Source organism: Pagrus pagrus (assembly GCF_965226575.1).
Source record: "Pagrus pagrus genome assembly, chromosome: 10".
In the NCBI taxonomy this organism is placed as follows: Eukaryota; Metazoa; Chordata; class Actinopteri; order Spariformes; family Sparidae; genus Pagrus; species Pagrus pagrus.
In genome coordinates this window covers 24,943,825-24,961,005 of record NC_140194.1, presented here as the reverse complement: position 1 = coordinate 24,961,005, position 17,181 = coordinate 24,943,825, and the positions used below count along the sequence as shown (strand labels likewise).

At 39.9% G+C, this 17,181-nt stretch overlaps 2 protein-coding genes across 2 annotated transcripts in view; both read left to right on the top strand.

Annotated features, from left to right (window-relative positions):
• nup93 (nucleoporin 93) overlaps positions 1–9,495 on the top strand; it is a 31,300-nt gene extending 21,805 nt beyond the window's left edge. Inside the window, exons 13-22 of the mRNA XM_084365005.1 lie at positions 3,231–3,422; positions 3,511–3,637; positions 3,775–3,847; positions 4,101–4,145; positions 5,565–5,681; positions 5,809–5,927; positions 6,031–6,148; positions 6,345–6,428; positions 6,545–6,673; positions 7,126–9,495. Of these exons, the coding sequence (XP_084221131.1) occupies positions 3,231–3,422; positions 3,511–3,637; positions 3,775–3,847; positions 4,101–4,145; positions 5,565–5,681; positions 5,809–5,927; positions 6,031–6,148; positions 6,345–6,428; positions 6,545–6,673; positions 7,126–7,236 (1,115 nt within the window). The 3' untranslated portion in view covers positions 7,237–9,495. The remainder of the gene's footprint in view (positions 1–3,230; positions 3,423–3,510; positions 3,638–3,774; positions 3,848–4,100; positions 4,146–5,564; positions 5,682–5,808; positions 5,928–6,030; positions 6,149–6,344; positions 6,429–6,544; positions 6,674–7,125) is intronic.
• A 3,061-nt stretch (positions 9,496–12,556) lies between these two features.
• Positions 12,557–16,366, top strand: zpd (zona pellucida glycoprotein d). The gene is made up of 10 exons (XM_084363295.1): positions 12,557–12,712; positions 12,909–12,957; positions 13,035–13,142; positions 13,881–14,089; positions 14,220–14,377; positions 14,645–14,759; positions 14,879–15,006; positions 15,104–15,287; positions 15,993–16,098; positions 16,192–16,366. The coding sequence occupies exons 1-10, from the start codon at positions 12,692–12,694 to the stop codon at positions 16,311–16,313; spliced, it is 1,200 nt and encodes a 399-aa protein (XP_084219421.1). The 5' UTR covers positions 12,557–12,691; the 3' UTR covers positions 16,314–16,366.
• The last annotated feature ends 815 nt before the right edge of the window (positions 16,367–17,181 follow it).

Here is a 17,181-nt window from a genome sequence, read left to right as displayed (position 1 = left end):
TGTCTGTCACCTGCTGCCTCTGCAGAAAATTGGATAACGCTTCCAACATGGTCTCCAATGACCTTCAATGAAGTAAAATGCAACAGCTGCAGCCCAAACTCTGGTTATGGAGAATGAATAAAAAACGTACGAGTTCAGCATGCTTGAAACAAACTAGGTCGTCCGGTGCGTCATCAGACCACACGTCCTCCTGCTTCCGTGATCGCTCTTCAAGAATTCATTGTGCCTGATTTCTCAAAGCAGTCAAATTACAAGAGGGGACAAGAAGCTTACTTTTGAATAGTCTCTCCTTGAAGGTATTTCTGGTGTTGGACATGGAGTTGTGCAGAAGAAAAGTGACAGAAGTAGGTTTGTGGAAGCTGGAAAAAAAGAGCTTGAGGAAGAGGTTCAAATCCTGCACTCAATGTTTTTACTTCTGCACACCGTGTTGATCACTGCATTTTAAAAAATTGCCAAAAACAGCCCTGCCACATTAGAAGAAACATGTCATTGCAGTCCTCTAAATCACAAATAACACAATTGAAGCCATGATCCATCAGACTTTGACTTTGATTTCTCCCCCAAAATCGTTTCAAAATAAAACAACCTTCTCAAACAACCACACGCCACTTGATTTAAAAAAAAAAAAAAAAAGGGGGGAGTGTAAGGGCATTAGGCAAAGTGCAGTTTGCTCCCCTGGGTGCTGCCTTCTCCACGGGCCGATCCTGCTCCACTCAGATAAGACTGAACTCCTTTCCTCTCTCAGTAGCCCTCACCCTCTCCCATTTCCCACTCCCTCTGCTTGGTGGGAAGTACAGCCTGAAGCCTCATTCTGTTTTCTCCATGCCACTCGGCTCCCTCGGTTGTCTGGCAAAGTGTTCCTTGTTGTCCTCCATCTTGCTTCACAGCGGGACGTAAAGCCCAAAGCCCTCTCTTCATTTCCCTCACATACTGCCAGCGCTTGCCGGCCTCGTCTGTTCTCTGTTTCTCTGTCCTTCACTGGCTGCATCTCTGTCCTCTCCTGTTATCCTCTTCTTCCTTACACCTGCACCGCTGTTTTTCCTCTTTCCTCCCACTGATTTGTCTCCTTGTATGTGCATTTTGTTCTTTCTCATTTCTTGTTTGCACACTCTGCTGCAGCCCTCATCCCTCACACCCACACTCTTATCTCTCCTCCTTCGTCCTTTTTCTTCTCTTCATCGCTCGCTCCCTCTCTATTCATCTCTCATGCGCTTACGCTTTTTGAACTAAAGTGCTGTAAGTCTGAGATAAGGCTATAAAATGGCTGACATGGTCCACTCTGTTCTACTCTTCAAACTTTCAGCAAGCAAGAGGATTAAGGAACATAATTAAAAAGTAAACTTGATGACTAAGTACCTGCACTTGACAAAATTGTTTCAAAATTGTTAAATATTAGGTTACAAAGCAACTGTCAAACGTTGACGTGGCAGGTCAAGGCCCAGAGTTAAACTGGCTGTTACCGTGTAATAAATTAAAATCAATTCCATTATGACATAAGAAGGGTTTCTATAGTAACTGTCAGATAGTCAAACACCCACACAGGTGATTTCAGTTATTTTCCTTAATTAGGCGTCAGCTCAGGATTGTGTATTGTGTACAGACTGCGCTTGATTGACAGCTTCCTCCTCTCTCTCTCTTTCTCGCCCTCCTTTGAACTTTGTTTTGTGACTTTGATGGTGAGAGAAATTACATTAGTACACTGAAAACGCCATGTGGGTGTGTAGGGCCATTTTAAATGAGTTTTATTACAAACCACAACCCAACTAGTGCTGTGTGTCTAATGTGCTGTTCATGTTCATACAACAGTAACACTTTAAGTGAGTTGTTCAAGTTTTTAATTTCCTAGATTGTTTTGAGGATGTTTTAGTATTTTAGTTTAGTGTCTCAGTTTGTCTGCTCTGTCGGTGCAACACTTGAATATTGGCCTGCTGCCATAAGATTTGTTAATCAATTTAGGAGGAGCTGGTGTTTGGTGAGCTCCTTTATGTTGTTGGCATGTTGTTATTTGCTTTTTTGACTCTGTACAGATGTATTTGTACTAAAGGAAAACCTGAATTAACACAGCCTAATTTTAACACTGAAATAAAGACTGTATAGTTATATGTATGGTGGGAATGTTAGTCAACATATTAGTGTTTCACACAGACATTAGAGCTTGATGATTGTCACAGCGTAGAAAGATTTCTCTTGATGCTGGTTGTAAGATGCTGATCATGTTAAGGCAATGTCCCAAGTTTGAGTCCAGCTGATGACCCTTCTTGAAAGTCAGCCTTTCTCCCCCACGACTTATTTCCTGTCACCCCTCCACTCGCCCTATTAAAAGATACATGCAAAAATGTGTCAACTATCCTTTAGGCAAAGTATTGAATATTTACAGAAATGAATATCAAATTTGTTGCAGAGTGCAGTTTTGGCTGCACTAAGTAAGGAAAGAGTTGAATGCAGAAAACTAATTTTCAGTGTCAGTTCTTTTTTCCCTGTGACTAATCAAACTCTTTCCTTTCTCTTTCATACAGAAAGGGGAGTTCTGTTGTTAGTTACTTTCTGACAGTAACATTTAAAACTGCAGTTTCAGTTTCTCAATTATTCAAAAGAACATGATAAATCTTTAAACTGGTAGTCAAAGAGGAGCAAGATGGGACATCAGAGTCTCAAATGACTCTCACAAGTGAAATGTGTGGGAACACATCTGACACTAGAGGTGTTACTTCTTTCCTCTTGACATTACATGCAGGTTTAAAGGTCTCATGTTGTTGAAAGTGAGATTTCCATGTCTTTTTTCTTTAAAGAAACCAAGTCTAGGTACTATATAAATACTGTGTAAGTATTAAAATAGTCCATATTCAGATTCCGTGCTTTTCAACAAGCCATCACGACTTCTATAATGTTTTAGCCTTCAGCCATGCCCCCAGCCAAGCCATGTTTGAAAAGACACTGGCAGAGCTGATATGAAAACATGGTGGGTGGTGCCTGCTCAGGTCTGTGAGTGCTGACCGATCAGGGCGAGCTGGGCTTTTCTTGAATGGGGGCCTTGAAGGGACAGGCACTAGAACAAAATGTTATTTTGAACATTAAAGCATTCAAGCATTTTCAAGTCGACATCGAAAATAAAAGAATTAACCTAAAAATTAGCATAATAAGGGACCTTTAAGTTATATCAAAATACTTCAAAACCTTAAGTGTTAATAGACATTTTTAACCATTACCCTCTCTCCCTTTCTTCCCCACAGGAGAGTCCCACTTCTCTGCGAGTCAGCAGCCCTTCCTGTATTTCCAGGTGTTGTTCCTGACAGCTCAGTTTGAGGCAGCGGTGGCGTTCCTGTTTCGTGTCGAGAGACTTCGGAGTCATGCTGTGCACGTGGCGTTGGTCCTGTACGAGCTACGGCTGTTGCTGAAGTCGTCTGGCCAAAGCGCTCAACTCTGTGAGTCTGATAATTTTATAGTTTGGTGCAGACACTTAAAAAAAAAAAAAAATTAGTGTAACAAAATGTCTTCATCTGTTCTCTGTAGTGAGTCAGGAGCCTGGTGACCCTCCCATGGTGCGTCGTCTTAACTTTATCCGTCTGCTCATGTTGTACACTCGCAAGTTTGAGTCAACTGACCCTCGGGAAGCCCTGCAGTACTTCTACTTCCTACGGTAAGTACATTCAAACGGTAATACAGATAGGAGCATGTGTGAGAAATATGATGATTCAGATTCAGCTATTGTTAATATTAAGTGATATTCACCATAATGCATCCGTCTTTAATTCCCACTGTTTGTTTTTAATGCAGCAATGAGAAAGACAGCCAGGGAGAAAACATGTTCATGCGTTGTGTCAGTGAACTGGTTATTGAGAGTCGAGAGGTGAGTGACCCACATTTATACAGAAATACAATACATATACAATGCCTTAACAGAGTTCATTATATAATACAATGTAGTTAAACATCACCACAAAAGAAAGATAAAACTGAATATGATGATTTCATAATGAAGGATCTATTTTAGGGCTGTCATCCTGGTTTGCATGACATGCAATACCGGTGTACCTACTCCACTGCTATTACAGTGTATCCTTAACATGTTTTTTGAGGATGGTTTTTTGTCTCTTTTCCAGTTCGACATGCTGCTGGGGAGATTAGAGAAGGACGGCAGTAGGAAGGTGGGAAGATTGTGTCTTTGATCTCCCCCTCTTATCTCCTCTGTGCTTGTTGTGTTTCTGTTACACGCTTTTGCCTCTCACCTGCTCTCTTGCCATGCCTCTCTTCTTCCTTCTCTGCTTTACATTTTTCTTCTGTCACTCGTTTTTTTGGTCTATGTGGGAGTTTCAGTCAGTCAGACAAGGACAGAAACATCTTCTACATGTTTTGACATTGTTCCACTGTCATGTATCAAAAAGCTCTTTACTCTTCTTCATTGTTGCCTTTGCTTCCAAAGTTTCTTGACAATTTTTACAGTGCCTGCAGCACTCTGAACGATGTGATGTTTGAGGGTCTTTTATCCCCCTCACATTCTCATCACTGTATGTTTCATCCCACCCACTGTGCTAACTGTGTTGTCAGAATCCGACTGTGGGTTGCACTGCACTTTATTAACTACCGAGCTAATGACACGTTTAATTAATATATTGCATTCAAGGTTTATCTTGCTTTACATACTGACTATTTGAGGGGATTACATATTACAGTACAAGATTGTTATGTACAACACTACACTACATTACACTACACAACACACAGCAGTTAGCTGTCAACTCAAACATCATTTCCTACAAGAAATATACTGTACAGGAGACCTTTCTGTGTGCTCATACCAAAGGGCATGTAGTTCAGACTTGAAACTAATCAGAACCTGACTGGGAAGTCCAACCCAGTTTTACAATACCAGCATTCACATTTGGTCAGAATCAGAAGAATATTGGTAATACAGGTCTCTGTGCTGTGATGGGTGTGTAAGAATTAAAGTTCTAAGGAGAGAATAAAGCATAATTGCAAAATCATCTGATAAGAGAAATCTGAAAAGAGTCTGTAATCAAGCAAGAGCAATTTAGGCCAGCCCCTGAGAGGTTTTGATTAGCCAAAAATTTCACACAGGCCATTCTGGTGCTGCTACTTTACGTAAGATTAAATGTAGCAGTGCTACTTTTTTGTTTGTTTAATTGGTGTTTTTTGTTGGCCTTTGGAGCCTAAAGGTACACATTATTACTGCTTTGGTAATGCAGAATTTCCACGACCATTTCTGGACATCAAAGTGATGTTAGTTTTAACTTTCTAATCGTTCAGGCCTTATATACAGCAGATTAATTTTCATTGATAATGAGAACTCAGGTGTCTGGATTTTCTTTAACTTATTTAGCTTTTAGCTCTTATGTGATATTTAACAGTAGAGATACAGACAGGAAACATGAGGAGACAGTGACGGGGATGGCATCTTCAGCTGAAATCAAACCTGGGAACTTAAACCAGGGTTCCTCACATCGCTTGACATTGCTCATGTTTTGATAGTCACCCTTTGCTCTCCCATCACAACTGCTCAACTGCACAAGTCTCACTCTGATCCCCTCTCTTTCTCCTACCTTTAGCCTGGAGTCATAGACAAGTTTGCCGGGGACACCAGAGCTATCATAAGTAAAGTGGCTCTTGAAGCAGAGAACAAAGGCCTGTTTGAGGAGGCAGTCAAACTCTATGAGCTTGCCAAGGTGAGCAACCCTTTCCTTAGTGATCTCTGCATCCATATTTCATTACATGCATTTATTTCATTACGGTATTTGTGCAAAGCTGTTGGTATTCAGTTTTCTGCCTCTTCATATCTATTTGTCTGTGTAGAACCCAGATAAGGTGTTGGAGTTGATGAACAGGCTTTTAAGTCCAGTCATTGCCCAGGCCAGCGCTCCTCAGTCCAACAAGGAGAGGCTAAAAAACACTGCAGTGGCTATTGCTGAGAGGTAAGGACACACACACACGCACACAAACCATGCACAATTTAAAATCTAATCACAAGCATCATATAAATGCTTTAAACCGAATCATTTCCTTTTCCCACTGCAGGTATCGCTCTCATGGCATAGCAGGAGAGAAGTCAGTCGATAGTACTTTCTACCTGCTGTTAGACCTGACAACATTCTTTGATGAGTATCATGCAGGTCACGTTGACAGAGCCTACGATGTGAGTACAGCTCTGATAATAGAGACAGGGGTGATGTGTGAAATTGTTCCGCAGTGTTGTACGTGTAGTGCAGTAATTTAAATGTCCTTGACTCGTCAAGAATAAATCTATAGAAAGTCATATTTTGTGAAAATACAATTACTTTTTTGGAGTGAAGCTCCTCTGTTAATGTCGTCCCTCTGTGTTTCTCTATCAGGTGATGGAGCGTTTGAAGCTTCTTCCTCTTAGTCAGGACAGCGTGGAGGAGAGAGTGGCTGCTTTCAGAAACTTCAGTGATGAGGTAAGATTAAGATCTGAACACTCAGAGGGGGCTTTCACTCTATCTCAATGTACGAGGTGTTATTCTTGAAATCTTTCTAAAAGTGTAGATGTAGTAAATCTCCTCTGTGTCCCCAGGTGCGCCACAACCTATCTGAAGTGCTGTTGGCAACCATGAACATCCTGTTCACCCAGCACAAACGCCTGAAGGGGGCACCAGCAGGGACACCAGGGCGACCGCAGAGGACCATAGAAGACAGAGACATGGTGAGAAGTGATTTACAGAACAATAGCTACTGGAATGTCATGATACCTATAGTGATACTTTTTTTGAGTTACTCGCAATGTAACCTCTAACCCTGACATTGCATAACAAAGAATTTTGATAAAGATCACTTCAGTTTAGTTATTCAAGAATTGTACGCATAATTTGTATAAAATGCGCGATGTTAAACTGAAAAATTAGCTTGACAGTGTAATATGAAGGAGAAAACATGTAATGTGACACATTTTTCACATTATTCGCTGCAATTTTTTTGGCAAACATACAGGACACTGATATAAGTATATGTGTTATAAGCTTAAATCATAATATCACACATGCTGATTACACACATTACAATTCAGTTGTAGTGGTTTGATTTTATTTAACTAAGAATATTAAAAACACTGCAACAAATGTAAATGCTGTACACGTCTTCTTCTCCTTCTTTGAACAGCAACTCCGCAGCCAGGCCAGAGCCCTCATCACCTTCGCTGGTATGATTCCCTACAACATGGCCGGGGATACTAACGCAAGACTGGTGCAGATGGAATTACTAATGAACTGAGACGCCAGCACACACACACACACACACACACACACACACACACACACACAGTCATATTCTCACACACTTACTGTTTTGTTGTGTATAGAATACGTTCATCATTGCGTTAACAGATACATCCTCATACATTTGAGTTTCCCTTCATTGTCAGTCTGTTGTTTTTGTTCTGTTTTGTTTTTTCTCCATTTTGTTGTTTCATATTTGTATCTTTGATGATTTGGAATAAAAAAATAAGTTTACTTTTCAGTTGTCTTTTTATTTTGAATCATTTAATGTTCATTACTTTTTCATTTAGCCTCACTTTAAAAAATCCATTATGTTTTCATGGTTATTGTTGCATGTGCAGATCCTTTGATTTTAATTATAAGACAAAAGTGACAGGACAACACAGCAGGCCTCCATCTGCTATGAAACTTCAGTTCAATGTTCTGTCAATTTCCAATTTTAATTTGGAAAGTGATAGCGTCAGTTTTACTTTTAATCACATTTTCCTGCAGCTTTTCGAGCTTGTTTTTTCAGTCCAGGTTGTTGCATTGTTGGTTAAAGGTATTCCACCCTTTGAACTTATTAGTCATTAACGAACTAGAAGGATGATGTGCTGCTTCACACTGGAGTCCTCAGAGTGAGCTTCTTATGAATGCTCTCATAACAAGGTGTTACATTTTGACTTGGTCATACCTTCCAATACATCATATGAACTAATAGATTTGAACTTTACAGCAACACTGTCCCCCATAATGTCTGTCTTAATTTATGATGTGAAATGATAATCAAATCACAACTGACACAATAATGAGAGTACAGCTGGTTTGAAAAAAAAAACTGTTTGATTATTCATAAACATGTGCACAGGGACAGTGAGCAGTTTAATTGTTAGATCAGAGGAGTGAGCCACTGGGCATATCATTTTTTAAAGAGAAGCTGCAGGCTAGCTGGAACATCGGGTTCAATATAGTGCACGCAGCAAACTGTCAATATTGTCTTGATGAAATGTAATTGAGGATGGTCAGTTTTAGATATTTCAATTCCCCTTGGTTTAAAATGGACAAATTACTGTCTACTACTACTGATCCAGGAAGTAGCCATGTTGTTTCCACAGGCTGTAGTGCAGTATCTGTGACACGTCTTGTCCCCTGGCAGATGGTCGGTTGGCTTGCACCCGACTACAGGACTGGAGGGATATTTCTGTCTGTATCAGAGGGTTGATTTCTTGGGTAACGGAAGGGAGATGTTTTTTCAACCTAAACTACAACACATTCCTCTTGTTAAAATCCTATTCATCCTAATCCTATTTCGCCATTTGCTGTTTAAAGGAGTGAGAGAAAATCTTGTTTTAGCGGCAAAAAACTGACTTCAGCTGAGGTTTGCTTGCCGCCGAGCACATGCAAATCTTCAGCAACGATCACCCACCATCCCCTCTGCTAAATTTGTGGCCCACACTCTCTGTCCTTCAGTCTGGCCTGAGAGAACACAGATGGAGGCTCATTCTGTCTTGGCTGCTCCACATAACTGCAGAGATGTTGGGTTCATCCACGGCCACGGACAGAGCTGAGCCAAGTACTATGGGATCCATGCTGTTGTACTCCTACCCAGTGTTGGGAGCAGAGACACACAACTGCTCTCCAACACTAAATAATATGCCTGGCGATCTGAGAATCACCTGGCATATAAATTATATCAGATTAGATAAAATCAGATGCTAATAGACCACTCACAATTTGGTGAGCAAGTCTGCAGGCTTTAGTAAATGATATTATCTGTCTTTACATCTCTATTGGTTTTTTGTGTTTGTGTGTTTTAATACATCGAGCAACAGAAGACGTTCCTCTCAGGTGTGTGTGCTGCAGCTGGTGTTGTGAATCAGGCCGATGACAGACACCTCCTATTACCCGGCTATTTCACAACACCAGGGTGGCACCGCACCACTGCCGACGAGACAAAAAACAAGATCATGATGCTGCTGAGGGACATGATGCAAGAATTGTATTTAACATGAATGTGAATCTGTTCTGTGATGACTTTATGGTTTTCCATCCTTTCATAACATCAATTTCATTCCCTCCCCCATTTCATGATTTGGACTCATGTAAGTTTACTCAGATGTCACCTCCACACACTGTATGTAGACTGAATTAAATGCATTTTTCCTGTTCAAGCAAACATTTACAGTGTAAACACTGATGCATTTTATAAACCTGCCTCTACAGACTTCTAAAATCTTTCTTACGCTTTCTCTGTTAATAAATAATATTACCAATATTTGCTCTTTAGATTTGTTCTGTTGTTTGGTTGTGTGAACTTGAGGTTGTAGCAGCACAGTGAAATAATAATGTACATCTTATTTTAATTTCAAAGAGAAACACTTAGGCATCAAAAGAAATTGAACTTCACGATCAGTAAAGTAAAACTCACTGGGTAAGAGCAAGGCCAAAAAAATGTGTCTTGAGGTTTCGATTGTTTGATTTAACTGTTTGATATGCTAATCCACTAAATCCACAGATAGTGGAGTCTCCATGTGGGGTGTATGAACAGAGACCCTCTTCACCACATGCATTTGTTGTCAATAATGGGATGCTTTCAAACAGACGGTAGATTTTAAGCAAATTGAAATATTGCATTTTAAATTCTAATCTAGAGCTGACTGGTACGAAATATAACAACTGCAACATCCAGTACGGTGGAGCAACCATCAGGCTCTAACATATCATTATGTTGTCATGTTACATGCATTTTAAATGCTTGATAAAAATGATCTCTCTTAAAGGTCTAGTGTGTAGGTTTTAGTGCATCTGGCATTGTTGAAAACACGAAAGGCCCCCTCTACAGTCTGTTTAGTTTTCTCCATTCAGGGCTGTGGTAGAAACATGGCGGATTCTGTCAAGGACGACCTGCCCCTCTGTAGGTATAAAAGGGGTAACGTAAACAGAACGTTTCAGGGGATTATATGCTAATAAAACCTATTATTATGAATATTTTATTCATAATTAATAGATCCTGTTAATACCCGACCCGCAGTAAAAACAAATCTTGTAAAATTAGTTTATTATTATGATTATATTTGCGAATTATTATTTTGGATGGTGGTGCCTGGTTGCCTGTTATAGCAAAGCATATTCTTCTATCTTCATATATTGTGTGCTGATAAAATATCTGGACAAATTGTACTTCTATGCCTCTGCAATATTCCTATAATTCCCCTGTCAATATGGCCCCACTGAATTGAATTGAATTGAATTGATTTCAATTCAATTCAATTCATTTCAACTGAACATACGTAACACGTTTGTGCATACTCAGATCAGGCAGCTACTCACATCAGGTAGTGACAGATTCCTAAATACTAAATTCTGGACCTTTAAGTTCACTAAACTTCCTGTCTTTGTTAAAAGACATTGTTAAAAGACTGTGCGAAACAAATACTTTGTAAAAACAGAGAGAAACCATGATTTGTGACTCTTCTCATTAGTAGAACATCATATCTGAATGTACTTCCTTCTATAGGAAAAACAGCTAAGTCCCAGTTTTGATGATCTGAATAATTGTCTCTAAAGGCCAATGTAGATTCATGTTAAAATCATCATCTATACAAGATACGCATTGCGATGCTGTCCAGTGTAGGAGGACTGCGGTTGGATGGTTTGTGCACTGCAGTGTCCTTGAGGCTGTTGCCTTTCAGATCCCATCCTCACATATTAATGCTTTCAGTGCAACAAACGTTGAGATGCCATTTAAATGGTGCTTAAAGTCCAATTTATATCAGCCAACATGTTAACCTTGGTACAGTGTAGAGCTTTCATACAAGCCTAAAATGCTCTGTAGTTTGACTTTTCATTAAATTTATAAATTATTTTTTGTGAAATAATTTATTCAGTCAAGGAGATCATTGAAAAACTGTTATTGTTAAACTGTTATCCTGTAGGTGATGCATTTGTTCAGGTTAACTACAGACACCCTGTTGTTAACATTTAGACCATTTTAATTTTTTACCATGAACAACCATCATATAAGGAGGCTGCTGACTTGAGAGAGGAGGCATCATAGACAGAAAAGAAACATTTACAACATTCATTATATTCTCAGGCAATCTGATCTGCCACCAGAGATGAAGTGCTGCAAACCTGCCCCATCAATCATGGAGCCTCCCTCATCAACAACTCGTTCTGGCTGTGATTTCTCCCATCACAAACAGATGGTCTGCACCCAATCGTCTGAGAATATGGGGTCCGGCCTGCGGGTGTGCCGAGTTCTCACCGTAGGAAACGCAGTGACCCATTTATGACTTTCCCTTGAGACACTAGATTCCTACCACAGACGCATTATGGCAGAGCATCCCACTGTTTTGACCTGCTGACACTGAAAATCTGATTTCTTTTTTTCTTTTATACCAAAATCTTTCTTTATTTGATGTGCGATCCAAAAGGAGTCATCTTAGATATTTTCCAATCAGGTTGGGTATTGATTTGTCGATGTAAGCTTCACAATTCCTGGTACTCAGGTTTGACTGTAGTGCTGATTCACATACTGTTAAGTGGTGATGGAGTAAACTTTCAAAAGCACTGAATGCCCTTTGTGTTGACAATAGTGACACCTGGTGGAGACCCCATGACATTTTATTTTTTATTCTAAGTAAAACCTAGTGATGTAACATGGCAACATGGCACCTTCATCATTCTGAATGCAACATTTTTATTCACTAACAGAAATTCTCTAGATCACTTCCCAAACATTCACTTTTTCTTTCAGAACCAAACTCACAACTTCAATCCCTTAAATTAATATATTACATTTAATTATGAATACGTGAAACCTTTCACCCTGAAACCTCCGTCTGATGATGTCTATATTGATCTGTATATTTTACCCATCTGTCTGCCTCCTTACTTCTTTTTTCTCTTTTTAATCGTCATCTTTTCATCTTATGTTTTATACATATATTTATTTGTATTCTCCTTGTTTGGTGTCCTTATGTCGCTGTTTAATTTACCTGAATTCTTTGTAAACTATTCTCTTTTCAATAAAAGTTTAACAAAAAAGAAAGAAAACATTTAGGTGAGAGGATTGGGGGGGGAAAAAAGGTCAGTGAACTCACCACTGTCATCAATTCAGTAAAGGCTGTATTAGAGACATTCAATGTCCTCCCATTTAATCGTACTGCACAGTGTCAATGTGATGACTTTTACAATAGTTTTTCGTATATAGCTGAAATAGTTTAAATTCACCAATAAAAACCATTAACTGTTGGTTGATATAAAAAATAAACTTTTATATAAACCATATAAATGACCTTAAAAGTCCTCTTGGAGAAAATGGTCAACACGGGCCCAGACGACAGGTGTTCATAATCAAAGCAGCAGGTGTTGAAAACGACGACAACAGAGGAGAGCATCCTGTCTGACTGAAAATACAATTATAACTACATTTATATGTTGTTGTTTGACGTAAAACAAGTGCAGCAATGAACTTAATCGACTTCAAGGTGGGTGTGGATAAAGATTTAAAGAGCATTATTTATCCTTAATGTGAGACAGCCCCGGTAGTTCAGAGAGGCCAGGCTAAACTGAAGATGTAGCCTAGCTAGGTCATAGGTCCGTGAGCTAGGCTAGGCTGTAAATAAATATATGAAGACTTGTTGTAACAACAGTTTAAGTAAAAATGTTCATTCTTCAAACCAGCTGAGCGTCGTCCTGCTTCTCCTGGGCTTCTCATGGCACCGTGTTGAGGGTAAAGATGTCCACTTGGTATAAAAATGTTACACGTTGTGGCTTTTTGAAGTTTTACGAGTCATTTCTTCACTGTAGGAATCTGCAGTGTGGAGCACTGCACTAACAGCACAACATGTCTCCTGGCTAAACACCACAGGAGCTGCAAGTGTACCATGGGATATTATGGTGACCAATGTGACAAAAGTAGGCACATTTTTCATTCAGTATTATCTTTTTATCTCTTATAATTCACTCTGCCTGTTGTTTTTAAGTATTTATCTGTCACAATAAGGGTTGTGAATCACCATTCATCTAATTGAATGGTCAAAATTGATGCGTCCAGATATGTGATTTTTTTCAGGCTCCAGAAACATTACTGTACATCCTACACTTCCCATAATTCAACCAGTAGCATTGTTTTATTTGAACCTCAATGTTCACATTTTTAAAAGTTCTTGCCCTCAGTTTGTAACATAGGCTTTCTGTCATACTGTACACTTTAATCCCCCAACCCAAGAAATAAGATGATACGTAACCATGATGACATCATCAGGGTTATTTTTTATTAGTTGTGCCTCATCCTCCTCAGTGAGTGACAAACAGACAAACAGTTGGAGAAGAGAAAGAAATCCTCAAGTTTACAGAGGGAAGTGGCGTGCACAGACTGTAAAGGGCAGGGGCAAAAAATAAATAAATGATGAATACAATCAAAAGTATTTAATATGAACATGCTGTTTCAGTGTTCATTCTTTAAAAATCCCCAGAATGCAGGAAACAAAGACTGAAACTTAGATTGTTCTTGGGGAGGACCCCCACTCCCAGCTTTGGTTCCAAGTACTCATCCCTATTTTTGAGGTCTAAAGGGTTCATGTGTATGTTATCAGCTAAAACTCGAGTGTCGGTTCAGTTCCAGTGCTTGCTTATTTTTTTTGTTCTTTACAGATGCAGACATCAAAGTTGTGTGCGACAGAAACTACATAGCAATTACAGTGCTAGAAGATTTCTTCAAGTATCACCATGTGCCGCTGGAGTCCCTACACTTGCCCAACAAATCATGCCGTGCTCAGAGAGCGGTCTTCAGCGGTGTGCCGTACTACGTTTCCAGAACATCTAAAGACCGATACCTAACATGTGGAGGCAAGCCACTGGAGGTACAAGAGGAGCACTATGTACTTGAAAGGCCCAGCACAAACCTGTTACTGTTGTTCAGTGCAGAAAGGGACAGACATTTTAACAGCTATCCTTGTCAACAGTGTTTTGTTTTTTTCCCCCCTTCATTAGAAAAACTTTACCCACATCAAATACTCCCTGAGTCTACTGTCAGACCCTCAGGTTACTGGAAACATCATCAGAAATCCAGTCATTAGGCTGGACTACACATGCGTCTTTCCATACATCAGGAGAGTCAGCTTGCCTTTCCCAGTCGTCCCCTTTTCCAGGTAAGCACTGGCCTAGATACTTAAAGAATATCACCTGTATTTTAACAGCATTTCATGTAATGTATGTAAAAAATGTACTGGTTTCTATGACAAGGATTCCCAAATGAGTTTCTTTTGAGGGGTTTTTCCTAAACCCTTTAGGCCTCCTGACACTTGAATTTTACTGTATGCTGCAATCTGAAAACATTTAGTATTTAGTACGGATTGAAATTGCTGCTTTAAATGGTGTTTAAAATGTGCTCTTGGCTCTTCTGTGTTCATGGACAGCGAGACTGTGATGCGTGTGGATGACCTTGAGGCAGAGATACAGATGATGTTGTACACAGATCGATCCTACACCGAAGCCTACAGTACTGCCCCCACCATTGAACTCCGAAACATGGTAGGCCAACATTCATTGACGGGTTTCACCAAATATGGATGAAATTAGTACTTTGGTTTGTATCTTGTCAAACACTGTAAAAAAAAGTTAAAAAAATAGCTTGTTGAAAATGTGTCCAGGTGTATGTGGAGGTGACGGTCACAGAGCCAGCAGATTTCTTCCTGCTCCGCATTAATGAGTGTTGGGCCACGCAGACCTCTCAGCCGAACACTACGGACGTATCGTCTCACACTCTGCTTCAGAACGGGTCAGAACTGCTCTCGTTATCTCGATAGTTTTGTCCTTTTTTAGATTTAATCTCCACTCTTTTCATTCCTATTCCTCATTTTAATCTCTTTATCCAGGTGTGTGAAGGACCAAACTGTTTCTTTTCTTAATGTGAGCGCAGGACAGTCTGGCCGTAACGGAGAAAGTTCCACCATTCGCTACAGCTTTGAAATGTTTCGCTTCACAGCAGAGCCTAACCACCTCTATCTGCACTGCACTGTGCAGCTGTGTGAGCCAGACGACCACCAGTCCTGCACGCCGGTGAGCTCATCTTACTGCCATACTTGATAGTCTTAAAAAGCTAATGAGATTAGGTCTCATATTTGATTATATGTTGGTCTTAAAGGAGACCTATTATGCCTTTACACACTTACACACACACACACAGACACACAGACACACACACACACACACACACACACACACACACACACACACACACCTTCAGTGTTTTATATAGGTGTTTGGCCTTTTTCTCCATCAAGTCCCAACAAACAAAACCTCCTCTCTCCCACAAAAAAAGCTACTCCTGAAAAACCTTGTCAGTAGTCCCGCCTTTAATTCTGTGACTTTATGACATCACAATACATCACTGTGTCACACGTTTGCACAATTTATACCTAGCAGCTAGTTTGGCACTTTACAATTCATTCTGCACAGCTGCTCTGTTTTTTGTAAGTGGTACTGGCTCAGGCATGAGTGAGCTGACCAATTAGAGCAGACTGGGTATTCAGGAGGGTGGGGGCTTAAAGAGACAGGAGCTAAAATAGAGCATTTCAGACAAAGGGGGAATACAGTGCTGCTGCACTGGACAGTATGAGAAAACTGTGTTTTCTGGGCATTAAAGTTATTACTTATTTTAGCAGTAACCCAAGAAAATACAATGAAAGTGAACAAAATACCTACTTACCCATATCTTTTATAAGATGAATTGTCTTATTGTCTTGACTTTCATGTTATGTACAGAACTGTAATTCAATCAGTAAGAGAGAAGCAGTGAGAGCATACCCCGCCCAGGGCCTCCTTTCGTACGGACCCATCAGGATCGAAATGCCCGACAGACCTCAATCCAGTAAGCTCCTGTTTCTCTATCACTGTTGGAAGCGATAGTTTTCCCTTGTATTGAATGCGAATACCATGATTATGTGTTTGGCCTTTGTTTCAGGCATGCTGACGGCGGTGGTGTTGCCTGTAGCAGCCGTCTGGACCGTGTGCTTCTTCCTCATCATCCTCATCACTGTGGCCAAGGCAGGCAGCAGGAGGCTCACACACACCGAGGAACATTGACAGTAATATTGCTGCTGTTGGCAATGGCAGCTTTAATAAAACTTTAAAAAGCATCCATCTTTTTTTATTCCTGTCCTGATAAATGATTCCCTAAACAAGTTTTGTGTCAGAGCAAGATTAATAAGTTTGAAACTGGGCAAAAATGTGACCAACAGAGTTAAGGTTAGTGCAGAATTCAAGTTTTATGTCAAACATAATAATGCTATTCCTTGAAATTCTAGCTACATTTGTTCAGCAAATAACTCAAAACATTTTCTTCAGGATGTTTAAAGATTCAAAGATCATGGTTTGGGTCAGTTTTCTTCAATCCTGGTCCCGGGGGCCTCGTGTTGGGGCAGGGAAACATCTAAAACGTGCAGGGCGGGGCCCCCAGGAAAAGGATGAAAACACTGCAAAGGTTAAAGTTGTATCCGCCACTAAAAATTCTGTGGAGGTCTGAATGTTAACTTCTTCACTGTGTTTTATTTGCTACTAGAAATGGTACTCTATCGCACAATAATGAAAGTAACCCCATTCCTGAACACTGAGATTAAACCTAAAGGAGACCGCGTAGCTAATTTCAACTTCAAACAGAGATTACTTTAAATTTTTTAATTACCAAATTGACCTTCACGATGTAATACTGGAAAACACACACAACCAAATACTGCTAAAACGTAATGTCCTTTAGATGGACTAAACAATGTGCAACAACAAAAATCTACTCTGAGGGCGGCATGTTTCCTGATAGTAATGTAATATCTAAGCTCAATAGATACTCAGCCCAGACAGGCTTACAAGACAGACTTTTAAATTCAATTTAGATGGAGATGTGAGCCTCAAATCAATATTTATTTTCAAAATTTTACAGGCTTTAGAAATGAAACTA